Consider the following 24,258-nt stretch of genomic DNA (forward strand, 5'->3'; position numbering starts at 1 on the left):
CTGTTCCAAACTTAAAACAAATAGTAATAAAAATACACCCTTCCCGATGATATATAGTTGGTAGTTTGTCTAAGGCATCTTAAATCAGTGTTTTATTTTACAAATTGTGACACTAAATCTCTTTCAACTTATTTTTATTACAGGACACGACACCTCTAGGTATATTTAAATTATTCACATTATTGACCTACCTTGCTACTGCCGGTATTCTGGGTTTTATTTAAGCCCTTTTGCTATTAAGCATGTTTATCTGTATTATCTCGAACAGAAGGATTTCAGACTCTCCTCGAAGAAATGTAGACATTTTTTATCAGAATAATCGCGCTTTATTTCTATTACTGATATTTTTATTATTGATTGTGATGTAAAATGAACCACCTTTAAAGCCTTTTCCCGAGTGGTTATGTACGACTGCCAAAACATCAGACGGCCATAACTATCGAGTGAAATGCCTGGGTTTGTTTATTTTATTTCCTAATTTCTGAATAGCAGCGCGCTCAGACTTATGATTATCTTATCCTCCGCCGAAAACTCCCGAATATAGCCTTACAGTTTCCGACGTCAGCCGAGAATAACGGATGCAAAACGCAGACAGGAGACACTGTTTCCAATTCACCATTACAAACAGCCATTTCTTTTTGATGATTTTTCCCCCAGTTTTTCCTTATGTATTAAGAACAACCACGCTGGATTCTAAACTTGTATGCAATATATCTGCACTTATCCCACACCGAGGCGATAATTTTTTTTTTTTTTTTTGCAAAACACAAAAACCAAGCGCAGGCTATTTAAATATAGGGCGCCTACAGGCACTGTGTACATATCTTCACATAGGATGAGTGTACTGCATGTTCAAGACAAATACAACTGGATACGCTTGAAGATGTAACCACCATTAAAGGGGATGACCGTCTCATGATTTTGAAAACGAATGTCATCGATTTTTATTAATAGGTGAAAAATCTATAACGTTAAAATGAAGAATTCAAGAAAAGCTGCATTCAAAGACTAGAATCAGTTGATGCGTTTTCTGCTGCAGACGGCTATCTTCATCAGTATTTTCGAAATAGGTTACATTTTATAAAGATACATCTAGGTGATATTCGGGATGCCTTTTTGGTTGGAAATGGATAAAGACGGGAAGATGTATTAGCGATATTTAAATCCTGTTTACGGCGTATTTTATTCGCTCTATTCAACTGGCGTCTGATGGGAATCTAATTCAGAACCTGTGCGCTTTATGGAAAATCCGAAGACATGACATGCACACGAAAAAAGAGGAAACGATTCTTTTTGTTTTTTAAAACATGTGTTTATTTAAATGTCCTTTGTTTTAAAAGTCGGCAACTGGTATATTATGAAAAGTCATAACAAAATGACTTCTTTCAGGGTTTGGTCTATTTTGCAGACTTGCTGTCTCTTATTATTTATTTATTTGTTGGCTATTTTTCTATCATTCAGTTTATTGGGACATCATGTTACATCCGATATGATATTTTTGCAATCTGATGTGTAACCCAGGTTCCGGCTTTGAAAGACTATATTTCTTTGCTTTTATTGTTTTTTCCCCCATGAACTACCGAAAGCCACTTAAACTGGCCTGGAACTGAATTCGCCGCCTTTGTCTCGACGAGAAGCACAAAATCAGGTAAGATATTAATGTAATATTTACTCCCATTCTGTCGCTGCCTCGTTCGGTTCTAAATGCCGTTCGATTGCTGTTTGCTCTAAATACCTATCCGTCATTGTATAGCGTTAAAACGGACTGCAACACATTAGTGCTATGGCAACTGTTACGACACAAAGCGCCTTAGCCGAAAGCTATGCATGTAGGCCTATATTAGCAGCTTTCTGCGCCCAGTACACACAAGCACACATGCAGACACCCATATTCCTGACATTACCAGGTGGTCTGAACCGCATAAGCACATTAGATACCAAGAGGTTCGCCACTATTTTTTATATTTCCTTCTGAGAAAGCCCGCTCTGAGTTATATTACAGTTATGATGTTGTGTAGTAGTGTCGTATTTATTAAATTAAATGGGTTTTAAGGGGCTTAGTCAGTCATGAAATGTTGACGAACGTGCTGTACGTATCTTCAGGTTAAGGTGTTAGACACTGATACATATAGACAGCTCTGGGACTTAAGCTGACATACCTCCTTTAGAAATATTTGCCTTTCTATCGACTTACCGCCCATCCTACCAATATATTAGTTTCCATTCATCCCCTGTCAACCCAGGTATCATTATAGAAAATACTATTGTTCTCCAAGGATGTGTTTATTTGCCTAATTTTTGTAACTGCCTTTCAGTGACGGTTTTACAAGAGAGTATTTGTGATTAGGTTAATAAATTCCATTTCATCTGATCCCACACAACTCATGCATTAATACTCAACTGCTGTTGCTATCCAGTACTTAACTATAGGCCAGCCCTCCACCTCCAAACACCCCCATTTCTTTCAACCCCTCCCTTCTCGACCCACAGCCTCACAGGATTCACATGAGAGGTTCAATGTGGAGGAAATTGTGAAAATACAATTCAAAGCTCTTTGTCATCGGTCCTACCTACAGTAATTGTACATTTATCGTATAATAATTATTATTATTATAATAATAGTTCATCCCTCCATCCTTTTTCTGTCTTTGCTTGGTTACAGCGGTCCAGGGGTCTCGGAAGCTAAGGGCACAAGGCAGGGAATAACCTAGGATGGGGCACCAAACCATCGCAGGGCACACTCACACACCATTCACTCACACACCATTCACTCACACACCAGTCACTCACACACCAGTCACTCACACTTTCAGACTTAAGGACAATTTGGTAGCCACAATTCACCCCAGCATGCTTTTCGATTATGGGGGAAAACTGGAGTACCTGGAGGAAACTAAAGTTTATCTTAACCTATTTTCTGTAACTGCCTGCGTTATTCAGGGTCACAGGGGGGTTGGAGTTTATCCCAGAGGCTACAAGTGCAAGACAGGGAACAGCCCAGGATGGGGCACCAACCCATCACAGGGCACACTCATACATGCACACCTACAAGCAATTTGGCAACTCTAATTAACCTCAGCATGTTTTTGGACTTTGAGGAGATACTAGAGAACCCCACAATGACATGGGGAGAACATGCAATCTCCACACACAGAAAACCCTGGTGGAGACTTGAACCCAGATCCTAGAGGTGTGAGGGAACAGTGCTAACCACTGCTCCACCATGCCCTGAGTTTACCAAACTCTCAAAATGATCTCAGTATCTGGTGATAAATGTTGTATTTTATCAACGACTTTCACACAGTGGTAATTTTATTTCTATGGTAGAAATGTCCTTGTTTATCAAGTGCTTAATTTAAACTGTCAAGCGGCCTTTACCCTACTGATTTGTTTTAACAAAATGTAATCCGACTGAGGTCAACACCCACTCTCTCATTCATTTTTAATAAAGGTGCCCTTTGACCTCTCCTTCCCCTAAATGATTTAGCCACTGTATCTTCCCACAGTTTTACTGCACCTCAAATGCTCTTTATCCCCCTGAATTAAAAGTCAACCATATTATATCTGTTATATCAAGGCAAATTAAACTACTCATGTTATATTCATTTGTCCATATATGTGTTAGTGTGTGATGAACTGCAGTGTACACTGCGAATTCAGTGTAAGCATCCAAAGCACTGCCTGTGAAGCCACATGCATTCGTAGCACTGCATTTGGATGTTCCGTAGCAGTGCACAATTTAGCTACCACAGATTTGCCTGGTGTGCTGTTTTGTTTCCACTCGGAACTCTTTTTTTGGATAATGAGATACTAGGTAAAATGTCAGATTCTCACCTAATAGCCTCAGAATCGTTTAAATGTTATCATCATTATTGTCTCGTTGGAAAAAAGTGGCCTCTCACTTCTGGAGCTGGGGTTTGAACCTCTGCCCTGACCTTACGTGTGTGGAGTTTGTGTGTTCTCCCTGTGTCATGTTGGGGTTCCCTCCAGGTCACATGGTTCCCCCCTGCCTCTACCTACAGTCTTAGTCCCTATCTTGCACCCATAGCCTTTAGCATTGGCCCCAGACCCCCAGAACCCTGCATAGGACAAGGAAGTATGGAAATGGAAAGGAAAAGTATATCCCAGTCACATTTTTCTTAGACCGGCTGCATTTTAGTTGTTTCTTGCAGGTTAATAGATGGTGATTTCACTTAGGTAGGTCCAGCCCATCCTTTCTAAAATTAGCTTTTTTTCTATTTGATTTTAAGAATGATTTACATGTGGATAAATGGTGGAGTATTTGTTTTTCTGTAGTTTTTTATGTCTGCAAAGTTCTGCTTATTTAGCATTGATAGTGAGTTTCTGCATGGAAACACTGAAAACATAGATACTTCTCAAGATTTGTGCATAAAATACATTTTAGCTTTTCAGTTTCGGGCTATATCCCGGCCGACCCCTGTTAGAAGTGAATAATTTTATGATTCATTTTAAATATAAAAAAACAAATTATGGTCTCCTCCATGAAGGGGTGGTGTCAGATGTTCATTCAACCAAAAGTTAAGATGTTTACACTACAATTGTTACAGAGAGTTTGCTAATTTGGAATATTATATATTCATCTGTATATATATGTATTTTAGTAGTTACATTTTTCACCCAGAACTTTTCATAAAAAGAACTGTCAGAAACAAAATATTATGTAGTCATATGTCTGCAAAAAAGTAGTAATTTGAACCGATTATTAACAGGTGAGAGTGGCAGTCTTTAATGTTTACTGTACCATTCTGGCCAACTATACCCATATGACTAAAGTAGGTTATTTTACAATTTAATCATGCTATGCTCTGTTCAAAGTAGTTTTACGAATACCCAAGGCAAACTGGCTATTCTTAAGTCCAAAACCAACCTTCCACTTGTATAACCTGACTTCTGTGTCATCACTGGAAACTTTACATAGTACAAGCAATAGTGGAATGGTAAAAGTAACGTAGGGTGCTTCAGTTTGTCTTTAAAAGTTTTTTTATTGTACAAGAGGAAAGTACTGTGTGTACCTGGGTTTTCCATGCAGCCAGTGAAACATAAGAACATAAGAACTATACAAACGAGAGAAGGCCATTCGGCCCATCGAGCTCGCTTGGGGAGAACTTAACTAATAGCTCAGAGTTGTTAAAATCTTATCTAGCTCTGATTTAAAGGAACCCAAGGATTCAGCTTGCACTACGTTATCAGGAAGACTATTCCATACTCTGACTACACGCTGTGTAAAGAAGTGCTTCCTTAAATCCAGTTTGAAATGTTCTCCCGCTAATTTCCACCTATGTCCACGAGTTCTTGTATTTGAACTAATGCTGAAGTAACTATTCGGTTGAACAGCATCCAAACCTGTTAGAATCTTATAGACCTGGATCATGTCCCCCCTCAGTCTCCTTTGCTCGAGGCTGAACAGATTTAGCTCAAATAACCTTTCCTCGTATTACATTCCTCTAAGACCAGGAATCATTCTTGTGGCCCTACGCTGCACCTTTTCTAAGGCCGATATGTGCTTTTTAAGATATGGTGACCAAACCTGCACACAATATTCTAGGTGAGGTCTCACCAAGGAATTGTATAATCTTAGCATTACCTCCCTTGACTTAAACTCCACACACCTGGAGATATACCCCAACATCCTATTGGCCTTTTTTATTGCCTCCCCGCACTGGCGGGAATGAGACATGGAAGCATCAACATACACACCAAGGTCTTTCTCATAATCAGCTACCTTTATTTCAGTAGGTCCCATAAAATACCTGTACTTTATATTTCTGCTCCCTACATGGAGTACCTTACATTTGTCTATGTTAAATTTCATCTGCCAGGTGTCAGCCCAGTCACTAATTAAATTAAGATCCCGCTGTACCTGCTGAGCCGCTAGTTCAGTATCTGCTACACCACCCACCTTAGTGTCATCTGCAAATTTCTCCAGTTTACTGTATATATTGGTGTCTATATCATTCATGTAAATTAGGAACAATAGTGGTCTTAAAATTGAACCCTGCGGTACCCCACTATGAACGCAGGCCCACTGTGACATTCAGCCTCTTATAACTACTCGCTGCTTCCTATCCGTTAACCAGTTATCAATCCAGGTCGCTACAGTTCCTAAAATACCTGTCGCTTTGAGTTTAAGTGAGAACCTCTTGTGGGGGACAACATCAAAAGCCTTTTGGAAATCTAAGTAGATGACATCATAGGCCTTCTTATCATCAACTTCCTAAATAGCTTCCTCAAAAAACTCCAACAGATTTGTTAAACAGGATCTACCTCTCCTAAATCCATGCTGGCTATCCCTCAAAATGTTATTTGAGTCCAGGTAATCTACCATTTTCTCTTTGATTATAGCCTCCATAACTTTACCAGTTATACAAGTTAGACTGATTGGCCTATAGTTTGACAAATTACTTCTATCCCCTTTTATGAAAATGGGCGTTATGTTGGCATGCTTCCAATCAGAAGGTACCACACCTTCAGATAAGGATTTTTTAAACAGTAAAGTTAAGGGTTGGCAAATAATATCCCTCATCTCTCACATACTGTGATCACATCTGCCATTTCATTAGGTTCTCTTCTTGGCCATATGCCATGGTCTGTGTTGGGACAACATGTGCCTGCAAGACTATATGATGAACTTAAAATTATAGATAGATGGTATCGGCGCCGATCCAGACCTATTTGACGGATCGGGTATCGGCCATGCGTGACCGATCCACAACCTATACTTATTTATTTAGTTTTTGGCAATCAATAGCACGACAGCTCTTTCCCATTTTACATGTGTTTTTTTTTTTTGCGGCATTCAAATCGAACGCTATCGCTGCTTTTTTACTACTCAGTGGGTGTGAGTACAGTGGTTTCCGCCTGCTCTGACGTCATGTGCATACCCTTCGCAGTACGAGGAGCGTAAGATAAGACGTGATGATCTGGGAGTATTATACGCTTTTAACAGAAACCAGTAGCACAGCGATTTGAAATCTACAAAATAAAGTTTTGAGGTGGGAATAGCGTTGGACAATCGCATTTAACAAAGCGCACACAACTACGAGACAAAACAAAGCAATGGATGATTTGGGAGTCGCTAACCTGGACTGTCTTGCGAACTCGCTGCGGCTAGTGGTAGAAGAGGGGCTGCCATCGCAACAAAAGTGTAACTGCGCTGACGCCAATGGGAGAAAAACTGTGTTAAAATTTTAAGCATTCGCCACTTGTTTATACGTGCTTTGAACATATTCATATTGAACTGCAAATGCCTCAAAACGCTTAAAACAAACGAGGTGGAACAGTACGTTATGTATGTTTGTAGTAGCCTAATTAAATATTAGTTGTCATACATTTTTTCCATCTGTATTTACTAGATTAAAAAAAATATATATAAAGTATAACAAAGTAAAAAGAGCTCTTGTATCGGAATCTGTATCGGTATCGGCAGTTGTGTATCGGAATCGGATCAGAACTGAAAAAAATGTGGATCGCCCATCTCTACTTAAAATTCCACTTGCTGCTTCTCTGAGTTGCTGTCAGTTTTTTGTAACTAATCAATTGCCACTCGTGTAATTGCTACACCTCACTTTAGACTGCATTGCAGACTACATGCTGCTTCTTGTTCACATTCCATATTTACCTTTTTTCATACTCAGTGGCTTTTCACAGCTTGAAGGCTACATCCTGTTCTGTAAAACGGCTCCCACCGCGTGGTGTCCTACTTCCAACTCATCTGTTGGTCATTATCTTATCTTTTTATGCTTTTTTACCACTGGACATCCATTTATTCTGAAACATTTTAAGTTTGCAAAAAATCCTAAGTGATTTTTTTGGAAACACTTTCTATGAATGCCATGTCTATAAGAATCTATGAACACATTCATAATGCTTTATAATGAATTCAAGAAGCATTATAAACATGGCTATAAATATTTATAAAAAGCCATAACATGTTTTAGCCATGTTTATTATGCATTATGAATGCTCTATGAAGCTCTCATCTATAATGCACTCTAAATACCTTCATAATGCAATACAAGCATCCTTAATTCTTATGCCAACCATTGTAATGCATTATGAAGGTATCCATAGTGCATTATAGATGAGAGCTTCATTGGAAGTACTATAATCAACACTATAATGCCGTATGACTGTCAATAGATAATGCTGTAATGCTTTATTATTTCTTATACCGACCATTATAATGCATTATGAAGGTATCCATAGTGCATTATAGATGACAGCTTCACTGGAGCTTATGAAGTACTATAATCAACACTATGATGCCCTATGACTGTCAATTTTCAATCACAATTTACTGATATAAATCCATCCATCTTTCGGCCACTTATCCAATGCCAGGTCATATGAGGAGACCTACACCTATCCCAGGCTGCACAGGCCACAAAGGTACGGCCTGGATGGTATGCCAGTCCATCAAAGGGCTCTCATATGCTCACACTCACACTCTATGCTATGGGCAATTCTGAAATGCCAGTTCACCCTTAGTCGTTTGACTGCGGAAGGAACCGATTGGACCCAGAGGGATGCTGCACTACACAGGCAGAACTTGCAGACTCTGCACAGACACACAGAAGGAGTGGTTCCAAACAGTGGTACCCACTGTGCCTCTCTGCTGCCCTGGAAAAAGTACAAACGACTTGAAATAAACATGATGAATTTTAGCTCTAGAACATAAGATGTGTACATTGAGCTACCACAAAGACCACCATGTATAAGAACAAGTCTGTTTTATATAGATCATTTTGATTTATTCCGAATTAGATTTGTAAACTGAAAAAAGTCAGTCTGTCGACCAGCTGCACTGATTTAATCCAGTTCAGTGTTTTGTAGAGCATCATTCCCAATATGGGTTCTTAAGATTCTACAGCAAAGACTGTAACAATCTCATATGGTGATACAAATAAGTCATTTAAGAACATTACTATTTTATCATTTCAAAAGTAAGTCTAGACAATGTAGTACAAAGGTCCAAAGCTTGCTGGATGTCCTGCATTCCTGGGTCTGCTATCTGGGGTAAAAAGATTAGTGTGTTGGATTTCAGTCAGTTCACTATTAGGTCAGCAGGAGATGCTGAGCAGGTAGGCTGGCGACATCGTTGCGAAGAGTGTTTATGTTGAGGTCTTCACAGTCCCACACCTCACACTCATTTAATATTTGAACCACATGAGACAATAAAGTATAATTCATCCTACCATCCATCCATCTTCCAACTCTCCGACAGGGTCATAGGGAAATACAATTCATTTCACATTATTTTTACACAGTGCTCTTGTCTACATGTTTGGCCACAATGAACAGTCCTAGAATGACATAATTGCTATATTGTGGGGCAGATTCTCCCAAAAGTATTCTAGACAACTCAGGCCAAAATAACCAATCAGAAGGAATTGTGTTAAGATAGCTGATTTTGATTTGACTATTGTTCACATATTTGCTAATCAGCTCAAAACTGAGAATAAAATATAACAGCCTTAGCTTTGTACCATACATTTTCCTCCACAATTTCTGTGTGGCAACCTACTACTACTACTACTACTACTACTACTACTAATAATAATAATAATAATGACACTTTTTTGATCCCTGTGAGGGTAATTTTTGCCTACCCTATCTTGCTCTCTATGACACACAGACACATATGTAGGTGAGAGCAAGTCTCTGTAATTACACATTAATTCATCACCAAATTTGTAGTCTAGGTCACTGAATAAATACCAGCTGGTTTGGGACCCAATTTCTGTGCCTCATTTAGGCTGACTCTTTTCAGTGAGAACTCAGAATTGATCGCTCAGTACCCAATAACCACTTAAATTACATTTTGATCTGTTTTCCAAATGGGAAATTTTCTATATCTCAGTACATGCATCCCTCTTAAATAACCCTTTTTAATTTTAACATAATATGAAGATTGCATACTTTTGACCATGACAGGATTTGTGTTAAATACTTCATGCAATATGTTTTACAGAGTTCATATGGAGTTTGATGGATTTTGAACCTAAAGTGTTATTTGAATTCTCATTAAAAGCTGCCTTTATAAGGCAGTTAAGTAAAATCATTTGACTTCTTCATGCAGAGCGGTACCATACATTACAATAGTGACACTAGGTCTTACGACCCTGCTGGAAGGTACTCAAGGGCGTAACATAAAGGAATAGAGAAGGAAAAGACAACCAGCTGGGTTACATCCTTGGACATAACAGTAGGATATGGGTAATATTTTCTTCTAGTGAATATAAATCAAGAAAGTAGGGGGATATATTGACATCTGATGAAAAGCAGAGGGGTGGCCTGTACAGGTAATGATACATAGAACAACTTTTTAAGCAATGTTGCCGGTAACAGGCAACCAGGTGAGATGTAGGGCAACGGGTCCACAGTTGGCAACAACCAGTCAGATAAAAGTAAATCTGTTGCCAGAGAGACAGACACCGCAAAGATGGACACTGAAGCTCCAAGTCGGTCACGTGATTGGCTGTCAGCATTCTGATTGGAAGATCTCAAAAAGTTGCCCACTGAGATCAAAATTGTCAAGACAAAAATCTGTTGTCCATTGCCAGGCAACATTGCTGAAAAATGAAAGATGTCTTGGGGCATGTGCCCCAGCTTTGCAGAATAAATGCCCCGATCTGTTATACATGCCCCAAAGTGTAGGAATTAGGCCTAAAGTACATTACCAGCTGCAGTGGTAAAGACAATTTCTGTGCATGTCCATTAAACTTAAGTATGCAACATAATTAATTAATTAAAAGCTGCTTGTTACTAATTATACTTTTCAAAAAAGCTGTTTAATTGGCTGTTTAATTTGTTACATGCTGATGCAGTCTGATCTGTCCATCAATCTTCTAATAATATGTTGGTCAGAGTTGGTGGAAACTGTGGTCTTTTGCATTGCATATTCAGTACCTACTGTATATTCCCACATGACAGAGTTAAATAGAAATCAGGAAAGGAGGAAACAAACCAATGATCTTAAATTTCTTCTAGCCTTCAAACTAAAAACACCAGAAAGATTCTACTTGAGATGATACAGGCAGACCCCAGGTCACAAACGAGTTCCGTTCCCTAAGTCAGTCTTTTAGTAAAAAAATAAATAAAATAATAATAATAATTAAAAAAACAATAATGCAATGTAATAATAAAAGTGACTACATATGGAACTGTACTGTACATTGAGCCAACAAATCGCTAAAGCCATGCAATGTTTTGTAGCGATGAAGTAGTGTGTTTGTAATAATGAACCATTGTATTTACCCTAAATTTTTAATATAATAGGCTTTATGGGAGTCCGTTCATAAGTACGAGCTGTGCCTAAGTCAAATGTTCTTAACCCAGGGCAAGCCTGTGTAACCTAACATGAATACAAAATATTTTTGACATAAAATACTTAACCATTTTAACCAGAATTATTGATTCGATTATTATTGGCATAGACCATTTGGTCAAAAAAAAAATTATGATGACAGCAATTAGGCCGCTATGTAAGCTCTCGAAAAGGAAGAGTGATTGCATCACGCGGCACACTGACATGCATATTTTAGATTCATCCATGTCAGCTCTGTTTTGGCAGTCAGAGGCCCCTCGGTGATAAGGAGATGCTATTACAAGGATTTTCAGGTAGGAAAGTCAAATTGGGTACTGACAACGGTGGTCACCTTCCATTTCCATGTAATGACTCACTGCTGGAATGGTAAACAACAGCGTTGGAACTGTTTCTACATCTATGGACAGTTTGTTAAAACAGGACTGTATAAACAGTAAATATGCAAATAATTACAGAAGTTCATTAACAGACAATACAGCAAATGTGCATAGAGGATCTGCAGTTGTCTCGATTACAATTTACAGACCAAATGAATTTACCTTAAGATACCTGGCAGGTCGGCACTTTTGAAAACTGCTTTAATTTGTAACATTTTTATCTTTAATTATTACAAATATAATATTAGCAATAAAACTGGAAAACAAGGAGATATCTGTTAGTGTACAGGTTCAGTTGAAATTCAGTACAAGATTCGTCTGTAAGTTAGGTAAAGTAATAAACAGTAAAATGAAATATGGGAAAAGGGACAGATGCGTCAATTTAGAGGTTCCCATCAGCCTCAGAACTGTGGGTCTCCACTGTTTGAATGTTTTTCACTGTTGGTAGAAGCCGCAGATCTTTTACCTGATAATAAAAATCGGCATTCAGACAAAAGAGCTGGTAGTGGACAGGAGAAGACCAAGGTCTCTAGCTACCCCTTTGTCCATTCAGGCCAACATGGTGGAGATCGTACAGGACTATAAGTACCTGGGTGTCCACCTTGACGGCAAACTGGACTGCATAGCCCTCTACAGGAAGGGTCAGAGCAGGTTGTAATTCCTGTAGAGGCCTGGGTCCTGCAGAGTCTGCGACACAATGCTGCAGATCTTCTAGGAGTCTGGTGTAGCTGGGGCAGCAGTGTGAAGGTGGAGAATGACAACCGGCTCAAGCTGATCAGGAGGGCTGGGTCGGTGCGAGGGGATGAGCTGAACACTAAGACACTGGCAGAGAGGAGGAGGCTGCCCAGACTTCAGTCGATCATGGACAATTCCACTCACCCGCTTCACAGCATCGTGTTTGGACAGAAGAGCACTTTCAGCTACTGACTGATTAACAAAAAATGCCTGAGGAAATCATTACTTCTGATGGCCATAAAGTCAACCAGCACATATACAATAACATGTATATGATATATGTATTTTTTATCAATTTAATCTTCTTATTTATTATATTTCACGTGCAATATTTACCATACTTATTGCCATGATCACCCACCTACTTATCATCTCTGGATGTCATACTTATTTATTCTCATGCAGAGATTGTTGTATGTGGTTCTGTGTACTGTCTATTTTTGTCTTGTTGCGTGGTTGTGTAATGTGCAGTCTAACAAACAATTTCCTTTGGGATAATAAAAGTCTACTGATTCTGATTCATTCAGCAGGTGTGGCACTGCATTTTGAGACTAGCAGTAAACAGAAACTTCATCACCTGGAGACACATAAATTATGAAGTATGCTGTTGTTCATGAGCATTATTTCTTAGAGGGGAACTCGCGAGTATTTAAAGCATTTGGATATACCTCTTCTCGGCTGTGACCTCAGAATTTTCTCAGTGCCGTCCGTTGTGTACAGCTACAAGTATTCCAAGGCTGATACCATTGTCTGTCATTCAGAAAGCTGTCATTTGTACTTAGTCATGCTTTACACATGAAGGCAGGTCTGAGTGGGTTCACTATAGTCATCCACCTTGTGTCCTTGTGTTTTCAGTGCAAGCCAGGTTCACACACAAGCAAAGGCTTTCAGACAGAGCTCTACACTGGTTTTACAGTAGCAATCCTATTGAAAATAGTGGGGATTCCTCATTGGGAAGAGCCAGTTCACAGCTATGATAGAAAAATACTATATATTACGTCATTTCCTGTGCTCAGTACTCAGCATTGTGAAAAAATCCGGTCACTTTTGTCTGTGTTGCATTTACTATATGTATTATACTAGATACATTCCCTCATATTTTAAAGAATCACTCCCCTCCATACCATGGCATGTCAATAAGAAAAGTAAATAAAGGAATGCTGCATTTATTTGAGCAACTTGCAGTAACAGTTGGTCAGTTCTTGAAAAATTATTTCAATAGTACATTTGTAATTAGGTGTTATATTCTTCTATACTGTATGCATACAATATAAAGTAGCACACAAAACATTTTAATTATATGTTTATTATATTTTTGTGAAATGTTTTGTTATAAAATGCATTAACATATTTATACATTTGTATAATTATAAGAAAAATGAAGGTATAAGGGAAGAGGCACTTGATAAAAGCAAGAATATTTTTCTTTCAGAAAACATTTCAGTGTGTGTTTTTGAGATATTAAATATACTGTTTCATATTTTCAGCATCCTGCAGTTAACTTCACAAATGTTAAACCTATTAGATCAATAATCAGCTCAGCTCATTTTTTGTTAGACACGATAATGAGACATTTTACTTGTTAAAGGGGGAAACGTCAAAGCAGGACAATTGGCTTCTTCATACAACTCCAAGCATTTCACAGTTATTTCTTGTTAACCTATGACACATCTAGTGTTTATGGTAAAATGACCAGTATAACATCACAATATAGGAGTGCAGTTTTATCGATCTTAATACTTTGTTGGTATAAGATTTGGAGTCTGATGGCACCTGATGCTGAAATCCAATAAACGGTTATGGTTTTCAGATTAAATCAGTTCTGTTTTCTCAGGACTTTGATAATGACATCAGAACAGTTTCTTAATGACATGAGCAGGTGCAGACAAGGTCCAGTCCTCTGTTCAAGGACCATGTACTCATGGATATCAGTGTAGATAGGAACATTAATACTAAATCTGATTTTTAAATGTCATTTTTTTTTCAAATCATCTCCATTATGAATCCCTTTCTCTTTCCCCACTCATGCATTTTTGCTCAAGGGTAATGAATTCTGCAGGGCATAAAGCTTTTTGAGTACATAAATTGCGATATAATTCTTTTATGATTATAGCCTTTTTAAACTTAATAAGCATATTGATTTCAGCTGCAGTTTTTCCCTCTGAAATAACCACTTCTGTTAGAAAATAAACAACAAAAAGCCATTGGCAGGAGCCCAGACCCCACAGCAAGGTTCCAAAGAATCACAAACCCAAACAGCTGATTGACTGATGAGAGTGGAGCCATATCTCATGTAAACAACACATTTTATGTCCATGTGTATGTACAGGTTCAGATCTAGCATTGTGTTTTGGTCATTTTAGTTTGTCTGAAACTTGTCTCCTTCCTTCATGCTCTAGTTGCATGCGTTCTCAGAAAGGCACAAACACGACACAAGGCAGAAGGTCTCTGTATCTTAGCAACAGGCTGCTGTAATTACTGTGACAGAAATACATTAGTATGCCAGATATGAAACAATATGCCGTTGCTGTTCTCTCTCTGCTATTGGCTTAGAGAAGCCATCACCATCAACCTTACCTCCCCATTTAATGCTGAAGCTGGGTAATCTGGTAAAGTAGTGCCTTTCTGTACCGTAATAGAGCAAGTACTGTGTACACCTCACACACCTTTTCTGTTGCGCACAGACATCCCCTGGATGGAAGCCAGTGACCCTGCAGGCTCAGAAGCCCAGAGATCTCATTCCCTTGCCATGCCACGCTTCTTTTGTTTAACAGGATCCCAGCCAGTGGCTCCATTGCAGGAGAACACTACAGCCGCTGTGTTTTTATTGTCTCCAACCTACTGTCACATCACCAGTGATTTGTCTACCTCCCCCCCATCGTCCCAGCTCCCATCCTTTACCGCTGTTTGTGCTCCGGCACACACTCACATGCACACTGACACCCACACTCGTACACACACACACACAAAAGGGATGTAAGGTGGTGTAGCCTAGCAACAGGCGAGGTAATTACCGTGACAAGCTAGGAGCTGGCATGCCATATAGCATGTGGAGAAAACAGCCGATCTGATTTGTGCAGAAGGGGGAAGGGGAATTTTCTCCTTAGTATGGTACAGCAAATGCTTATTTGTGCTTATTTTTGCTTGATGGAGATAATAGATTTTTTTGTTGAGCAAACTGCATTTTGTAATGTACTTCATACAGGTTTAAAGGAAAAAAACACAGTTCTTAAAAATTATACATATTCTGTATATAATAATCTGTAAAAAATATATCTCTTCTATAAAATTGCATTACATGATAAGTTCTATACATGAATCTATGTACATTTCTCTTTTTCAGCATGTAAATGGACACTCAGAACTTTGTTAGACTTTCTTCTGACATGCATATAATCCCTACCACTAAAGCACAGCAGAGAATGGCTGTAAGCAACATCAGGCTGGCCAAGAAAGTCCCCAGACTGCAGTAGAACACACCTGCTCTCCCGCTAACGGACAGGATGCTCCTTAGAGTATTTGGCAGCTTGGGAAGTTCACCAGTCGGTTTGCTAATCCGGTCAGTCCACCTGGGCAAGATCCACCATAGGAGGACTCCCTGGCCCATTATGATTATTCCATTCCATTCGAGCATAGCGTTGTATGTACTAGGTGCATGCCAACGGGCACGTGAAAAATGAGGACAGTATATCACATACATACTAGAATATTCAGCTGAACATTACAAATAATGTTTGTAGCATTGGAGGTCCATTGCAGCTTTAGGCCAGTTTTCTGTGAATTTTTTTGAGGCCACAATAAAAAAAAATAGGTGGAGACCCCATCCTTTTTTGGGAAAAGCTGGTAAGCCACAGGCAGCTGTTGTGCTCGCTCTCCCTGTGGGTCACACACACCCCGGGGTGTAGGAACCAGGGGGGGCATGTACCCCCCATTTAATTTGGCTTCTTTCATCATCACCCCCCCCCCACCCCCAAGAAATAGAGTTTTGCATTTAAATTATTATGAGGCATCCCCACCCAATATCAAATACAGTCCTACACACACCTCCAGCTAGACAATGGTTCTTACAAACTTACTGAAGACAGTAACTAATTATGACTAATTGTGTGTTTTTTATTCATAGGTTCTAGGACAAGGAGGCGAAGTGAAAGCTGTTAACGGGGTCTGTGAACAATGGGCCAGTGCGGAATGGGGTTCCACGGTCTCCTGTGAGTACCAGACGAGAGGCAGCCACGAGGACGGACGAGGGGGCAGCCAGAGGAGGGGGAGGGGGAGGGGCAGGAGGAGCAGTGGCCAGCAGGGGACAGACAGGAGTGTCTAAGAAGTACGAGGGATGGCCAATGGGAATGAGAGCAGCGAAGGGCCCAGCATCCCCCTGGCGGCAGCTGTGGCAGCAGGAGGAGTGGCAGGTGGAAGCTCCTCATCACCCGTGTCCACCTACGCAAAGCTGGTGCTGCTGGGCCTGATCATCTGCATCAGCCTGGTGGGAAACCTGGTGGTCTCCCTGCTCGTCCTGCGTGACAGAGCCTTGCACAAGGCGCCCTACTACTTCCTGCTAGACCTCTGCCTGGCAGACACCATCCGCTCAGCCGTCTGCTTCCCCTTCGTCCTGGTGTCCATCAAGAACGGCTCCGCCTGGACCTACAGCGTGCTGAGCTGCAAGGTGGTGGCCTTCATGGCCGTGCTCTTCTGCTTCCACGCCGCCTTCATGCTCTTCTGCATCAGCGTCACGCGCTATATGGCCATCGCGCACCACCGCTTCTATTCCAAGCGCATGACCTTCTGGACCTGCGTGGCCGTGGTCTGCATGGTGTGGACCCTGTCCGTCGCCATGGCGTTTCCGCCCGTCTTTGACGTGGGCACCTACAAGTTCATCCGAGAAGAGGACCAGTGTATCTTCGAGCACCGCTACTTCAAAGCCAATGACACGCTGGGCTTCATGCTGATGCTGGCCGTGCTAATCCTGGCCACCCACGTAGTCTACATGAAGCTCCTCCTCTTCGAGTACAAGCACCGCAAGATGAAGCCCATTCAGATGGTGCCAGCCATCAGCCAGAACTGGACCTTTCATGGGCCAGGCGCCACTGGCCAGGCAGCAGCAAACTGGATAGCTGGATTTGGCCGCGGCCCCATGCCGCCAACTCTGCTGGGCATCCGGCAAAACCTGCACAACCAGAACCGGCGCCTGTTGGGCATGGAGGAGTTCAAGGCGGAAAAGCGGCTGGGCAGGATGTTCTATGTGATCACTCTGTTCTTCTTGGTGCTCTGGTCCCCTTACATAGTGGCCTGCTACTGGCGTGTCTTTGTGAAAGCCTGCACCATTCCTCACCGGTACCTCTCCACCACTGTCTGGATGAGCTTTGCCCAGGCCGGGGTCAATCCCATCATCTGCTTCTTCCTGAACAAGGACCTGAAAAAGGGGCTGCTGGCTCACCTGCCTCCCTGCTGTAGGACTACACCTCAGCTGCCCCGTGAGCCTTATTGTGTCATGTGAAAGGAGAGGGAGGGGGAGGGGCTGACAGCAGGGCAGGCAGCAAAGGCACGAACAGCCTGAGGGACCACATGAGTTTGTTGTGGCCTTTGATTCAGTGCAAGATGCATTAAAGGTTGGGTGTAGAGAGAAGAAAGCAGAGGATTTCTACTATATTTTAATTTCTCTCTATTAGAGGAGAAGTTTTCTTATGTCCAGTTCTAAAAGGAACACATCCAGTTTTAAAATGCATACAAGAAGTCCAATTTGAGGATTATGTCAGGCCAGAGGTGTCACACAAGGACAACAACTGCAAAGCTGTTATTGTCTTGGAGGTAACTGTTATTGCTACATTAATTATGCTTTTGCAGGTTTAACAAGCAGGTCATCCAGCAGAAATGCCTTTACAGGTATTCTAAAGATGTTTGGTCTCAACAAAGACTGCTTTATATAATAATCTAAGACATATTCCAAACACTCAATACTTCTGGAGAACTACTTAGTTCAGGAACCAAATTTAATGCATGTATATAATCTAAGCTTTGATGTGAAATGAATGTAAAATTTATGGAAAAGTTAAAAATTAGACTTATTCCGATCCCAGGGGGTAATTTTCTCTCCAAGACACAGTGCACCTTTGGCAGAGTTGGGCCTCAATCTGGGCCTGCTGAAATGCTGAGCGAGATTTCAGTCCAGCCGGTATCCCAATTCTCAAGCAGACACAGGTACTGATTGGCTGCCTGAGCTGTTTCCTCTGCTCTCTCACAGACAAAGTCACATGATTCACGCTGGACATCCACAGTGATGGTGCAGCCTCAGTTTTCCTCATCTGCGTGAATCAAAGGCAGCACTAACACGGTCAAGGTGAAATATATTTATGTATATTTCCAAGTTTCTGTAAATTATAGCATATTCGGGTATTCTATTGCCTTGCCTGGCTTTAAGGTCCTCTTTGATTATGATAAATTATTATTATTGATGTGTTTATTTATCTTAAACTTATTTATAGGTTGGTTTGACAAACGTAAAGGTACTTAAGTCCTTTGTTGCACATTCTGACCTTTTCATGTCCTTTAAAAGCTGTATTCCAATAAGAAGTACACTGGATTAAATGGTAAATTCATGAGAGTGAAACATGAGAATACTGTGCAAATACATTGGACACTGTACACAAGGGCTTTTACAGCACACGAATAATTTAGCAGAAGACCTGAATTGTTCTGTTCAGATTTTTCAGACAAATGAGGGAGGAACATATGTTGAGAAATGGATTTAAAGATGGAATTTAAAGACTGGTTACCTGGCAATAGAAATGAGCGGAAACCTAAATCCTTGCGATAAGACACATAATAATCACAAACTTGTTGAAAGTAAAGAAAAAGGAATTTTATATTAAAACAAAAAAGCTGAGCCATATTAATGACAGCTCAGTCTCTGTTTTTGGTATGACCTAACCAATGCTTTCAATTCATGAAATATGGTACAACACATTAGTACAGAGGCGTCATCTTCACAACTGATGTTCCTGCCTCAGCCGTAATCAAAGGAGGGGCTTATTGTTCTATTTCAATGAACTGCAATTGTCAAACAACAGGAGAAAAAAAAGTGAGGGCAAAAATAAAAAAAGGCTCTAGTGAATCAGTTCACACAATTTGTTGTGTTACTTATCGCCTAACTGTTTCGTTGCTTTAGTCAGCGTTGCAGACTAAATGAAAGGTGTGACATACAGCAGTGAAAGAATGATGACTTATAATGTAAATCAGCCACGAGGGACAAAAGTAGCTCATTTCTAGCCTGGTAACTTTCTTTGTGACTTTCTGACAAAAGGTCATGATGGATGACAGATTAGGACATATGACACAAAAGGGCCACGGCACCTGGAAGCAGGCCATAGTGAACAGTGCAGGTTCGAAAGGCGATGAGCACTCAGACACAGGCATTAAAAACGTAATTACATCCATCCACCTTCTAACCTACTGTCAGTGTCACACGGCACACACATGCAAAACTGATATATGCATTTAGTAGAGAACTATTTCAGTCTGAAGGCTGGCACTGCTGTTAAGCAGTAATGGGATGCCAGGTCGAAAATGTCATTTACTAAAGAAGAACAATTTTGATACCGGACATGGTCACCCTGTAATGTCAGCAACTTGCAGGAGTGATGGAACGTGAAACGTTTCATATTTTGAGTCATTTCTGCTGGGAGGAGTTTTTTTTTATATAACAATGAGTGAAAAAAGAACAGTCGTCTCTACTAATCAAACAATGAATGGTGAATTTTGGTAGAAAAGAATACCAGTGTATTTTAAATACATGATTAGTTGATTATATCAAACGAGATATAAAAAAACATAAAATACATATACTGGTAAAGGAAGTAGGGAGTAATACCTATTTACCTAAGATAATACCAGATTAATTTGTTTATTTATTTATTGGCTAGAATGAGAAAATAAAATAAACAAAACACATGGTAACAGTTAATGATCCAAGACTGTTTGTAATGGCCTTATATTGTGCAGTGTCAGATGGGGTACATAATTATACAGATACAATTTGTTTTTGTGTGCCTGTTTTTTCCCCTGATATCCAGAAATGATAAAAGAAAACCAGTGGAGAAAATTGCCTATTGGAGGATGCATCTTCTACCTTTGCTCATACAGAGAGGAGTAACAACCCCCTCTATCCACCAGGAATTGAGTAAAAAAAAAAACACACCGAAGAGGAGCTAAAATACAAAAAAAACATTTTGGCAAATGCGACAAGTGGACAATTTTGCACATTGAGGAGAAGAGACCAGAATAGGGAGCTGATGCTCTTGAGGATTTAACAACGGGAAATGATTCGTGTGGATTTCTTGCAGAGACTTTTACTCATTCTGGGGGGTTGTGTGGGTTTGGGATGAGGAGATGCGGAGTAGTAATGAAGCGGATCACAAAGTGGATGGGGGGGTAGAGAACAGCTTTTTTTATTGATCATAAATGCCTGTTCTGACTTTTTGAGTTTCATCAGGCATACTATCTTTTGTAAATTAACTGTGACCGCTGTACTATCCAATGTGTATAATATGGACAATGGAGTATCTTTTGGGGTGGGGTTCTTGGTCAGATTTATACCACGCATGTCTGTGTGTATGTGTGTGATTGTGAGCGACAGATGATTGGCTAAGAGGGAGGGTCATTCCACATATCTGAAAAGAAAAATGGCCACATACCCTAGAGCTTTGTTTTAAAAATGTTGACTCCTGTTAATGCTTTGCTCAGTCTCTCTTGGACTCTGTACAAAAGATGTACAGAAGCAACGCTGTGCGTCAAGTCATCTTAAGCTTGCTCTAACTGGACAGTAGTGTTTAATCCCAAATTAAATCCAATTTCAGAATGCTGGATTTCCAAAGAATTTTGAATTGAGACATCCCAGTATCCATTAGCAGATTAATAAATGGATGATAAACTAAAACCTATAGCAAATAAGAATGAATTGCTGCCCAAACAACATCTAAGCTATGGGTGACTATGGGAAACTAAGATATCAGACTTGCTGTATAGATGGTTTTAAATACAAGTAAGCCGAAACTAAGAACATCAACTGAAGGTGGACTTTGCTGGTGTCTGCATTAGTAGCAGTTAAAACTTGTGGGTGGTTGGTTTCAGCCCTTTTATATTTTACGAGTTTTCACTTTTCAACTCCACTAAAATGTTGTTTTCTGTAAGAAGTCCCCAGTTGCCCAACACTGACAGTTTGTTACTTTTGTCACCACGAGTTTCCTATTGAACTAGTATAACGTTGGGTGACACCTTAATCACTTTTTTTCCCCTCAGTAGATCCGTGGTTGGCAGGGTAGTGTTTCTTTTATGGGAATTTCTCATGGGAACCAATTTTTTAAACACTCAGAGTTTGTGAAGTGAAATAAAACATTTTAACTGTGGAAAAAGGCCCTGGTAAGTATAAACTGATTTTCTAAAAAGTGACGAGATGTTCATTTTTTTTCCTTTTATTTTTTGCAAGAATTCTTAATTCATCAGACATTCAAAGTTAATCTAGAACCTAGATTTAACCCAAGATAGAAGATACTAAAATTTTTTTTTTTAGATATTTAAAAGGAAAAGTCAATCACCCACCTAACAGAAGCTGTTACAATTTAGGGTACATTTTTTCCATGAAAAGCTATATGCAATTCCAAAGAAAATGATATAGTGACAATATTAATCTTGTGATTACAGATACTGAAATAGCTAACCCTATATCTATTCATTAATATGCTTTTTAACCAATCCACTGCTTCTGCCATTCATAAAATAGTATTTAGTTTTACAATCATAATTATGTTCTGAAATGGTCTTCTGAAAGTGGAAAGTCAAAAATCACACTACATAAACAGCATACATGATCTTCCAAAAACAGTATTAAATAATGAAGAACATCAGTATTTTAGTCCTGCTTTGGTGTTAGAGCACTTGCTTTGTTCAGAAATAGCATAGCATAGTTGATTCTGCAACCTATACAAAATGTCATTGAAAGGTGAAACAAAAACTGTAAATATCAAACCATGATTAAGATACATTGTGAGGTAATATTTATCATACGTAGTACCGGTTTAGAGATTTAAGAACAACCCATTTTGGAATTCCGCTAAGAAACAAGGTCTGAACATAAATTCTGTAAGCACTACTGTCCTCTTGGCCCACTTACAGTAATTAGTCAGGAGTAACATTTTTCATAATCTCAAGTATGTGGTAAACTATATAAAAAAAAGCTGAAGGTGGGGTAGACAGATGAATCAAAGATTCCACGTTCTTTTCTGTACATTTGAAGTGGGTTTTTTGCCATCCTGCCAATAAAAGTCTACTTTTGATGCATTTCAACTACTTTTTTCAGTTCCAAATGAAAGCATACTATTTGCATGAAAAGACAGTTATTCTAACAGGAAGGAAATTACACAATGCGGTATAAACACATGTAATAGCAGTTGTGTTTTGCTTAATCAGACCTGTATCCGACATCTCATGGAGAAAGGGCAAGAAAAATAACAATACTAAACTACGAAATTAAAACCAATAATTAACAATTTGTATCAAAAATTATATGATTATGGTGGTTCTCAATAGGTTTACTTGGCACCCTGTTAGATATGGCCAACAATACTTACTTTTGGCAAGACAGCTTTCCAGTGTAATGTAAAGTAGCAACAACTGCAATAAAGCAGATGGTAAAGGTTTCATTCCCACTGAGCTATTGACTAACTAGCTTTAATTAGATGTTCCATAAGTTAAGTTAAATCCAACATCCATGAAGAGTACTTGAAAAATCATCATATTTACATTTATCCTAATGAAATTAATTTCCTTTAACGTGAGTTCTGAAATAAATACCCGTCCATGGGGGGGGTGGTATGTGGCCCAAGAGGGCAGAACCGTGCTCATAATTGGAAAGTCACTGCTTCAATTCTGGAAGTTGGCAGAATTATCATTGCGGCCGTGAGCAAAGCCCTTAACCACAACTGCTCCAGGGATGGGATGACTCTTTTTCTCCATTATAAGTTACTTTTGCACAAAAGAGCCCTTAAATATGAGCCCTTAAAACAAAATTAACCAATCACTGATTAAAAACAAAGGGCAGATTTTTTTAGTTCATATTTTATACCATTACATGCATTCCTCCACAGAGTTTAAAATGAACCTTTTCCTGTTTTACGTAATTTACACAGGACAACGGATTCAACCAGCAGCTGCAGGCCACTTCATTTCTCACATGGAATAAAGCTAAGCACACCTACCCTACACCAGCCAAAAGGAAAGTGTGTGAACCCCAGGATAAGCCCCAGAGCAGCTGACCATATAGGGAGAGCTGCCGATAAGGAGAGGAAGATATTCCTGAAACAATAACTCAGCACAAGTTGGTGATTGTTTCTCAGAGTGGGGGGGGTACGGATGGTACGAGCGGAAAGAACAAGGACCTGATCTGTCATTGATAAAAATTTAAGAGTAACGGAAAGGGGGCAGGACGTGAATGCCTGATTGTGTTTTAGATTTTAATATTTTACTTATATTTGTGTGAAAGATCTATATTCAAGAGTTCAAGGGGAAAGTTAGATTCTACTGGTCAAATCACCTAAAAAATTACTTAACCTAGAAGAGGACATTCTCCCTTGCCGCCAATTTTAAAACAGCCTCCTTCCAAACTTATGTATAAAAATGACAGATTAAATGGAAAAAAGACTTGTTCCTGTTACATTGATGAGGGACTTTTCCCCCATTTAATAGTGGGGGGAAAAAAAAACATATGACACAAAATCAGGGGTGAAAATATTATTTACAATCTGGAAAATG

The 24,258-nt window shown here is 39.6% G+C and overlaps 1 protein-coding gene across 2 annotated transcripts; it reads left to right on the forward strand.

Annotated features, from left to right (window-relative positions):
• The first annotated feature begins 503 nt into the window (after window positions 1-503).
• On the forward strand, window positions 504-22,788 carry gpr173 (G protein-coupled receptor 173). Of its 2 annotated transcripts, none has more exons than XR_002839168.2 (3): window positions 504-1,648; window positions 16,583-18,793; window positions 20,526-22,788. XR_002839168.2 is itself a non-coding variant. In XM_023819312.2 (3 exons), exon 3 carries the CDS (start codon window positions 16,793-16,795, stop codon window positions 17,951-17,953), a length of 1,161 nt encoding a protein of 386 aa, XP_023675080.1. In that variant the 5' UTR covers window positions 504-954; window positions 1,587-1,648; window positions 16,583-16,792; the 3' UTR covers window positions 17,954-22,788. The 2 variants fall into 2 exon arrangements, 1 of the variants encoding a protein (XP_023675080.1); XM_023819312.2 differs by having other exon boundaries at window positions 504-954; window positions 1,587-1,648; window positions 16,583-22,788.
• Window positions 22,789-24,258: the final 1,470 nt, after the last annotated feature.

The sequence above is a fragment of the Paramormyrops kingsleyae genome, chromosome 6 (genome assembly GCF_048594095.1).
Source record: "Paramormyrops kingsleyae isolate MSU_618 chromosome 6, PKINGS_0.4, whole genome shotgun sequence".
NCBI classification, from domain to species: domain Eukaryota; kingdom Metazoa; phylum Chordata; class Actinopteri; order Osteoglossiformes; family Mormyridae; genus Paramormyrops; species Paramormyrops kingsleyae.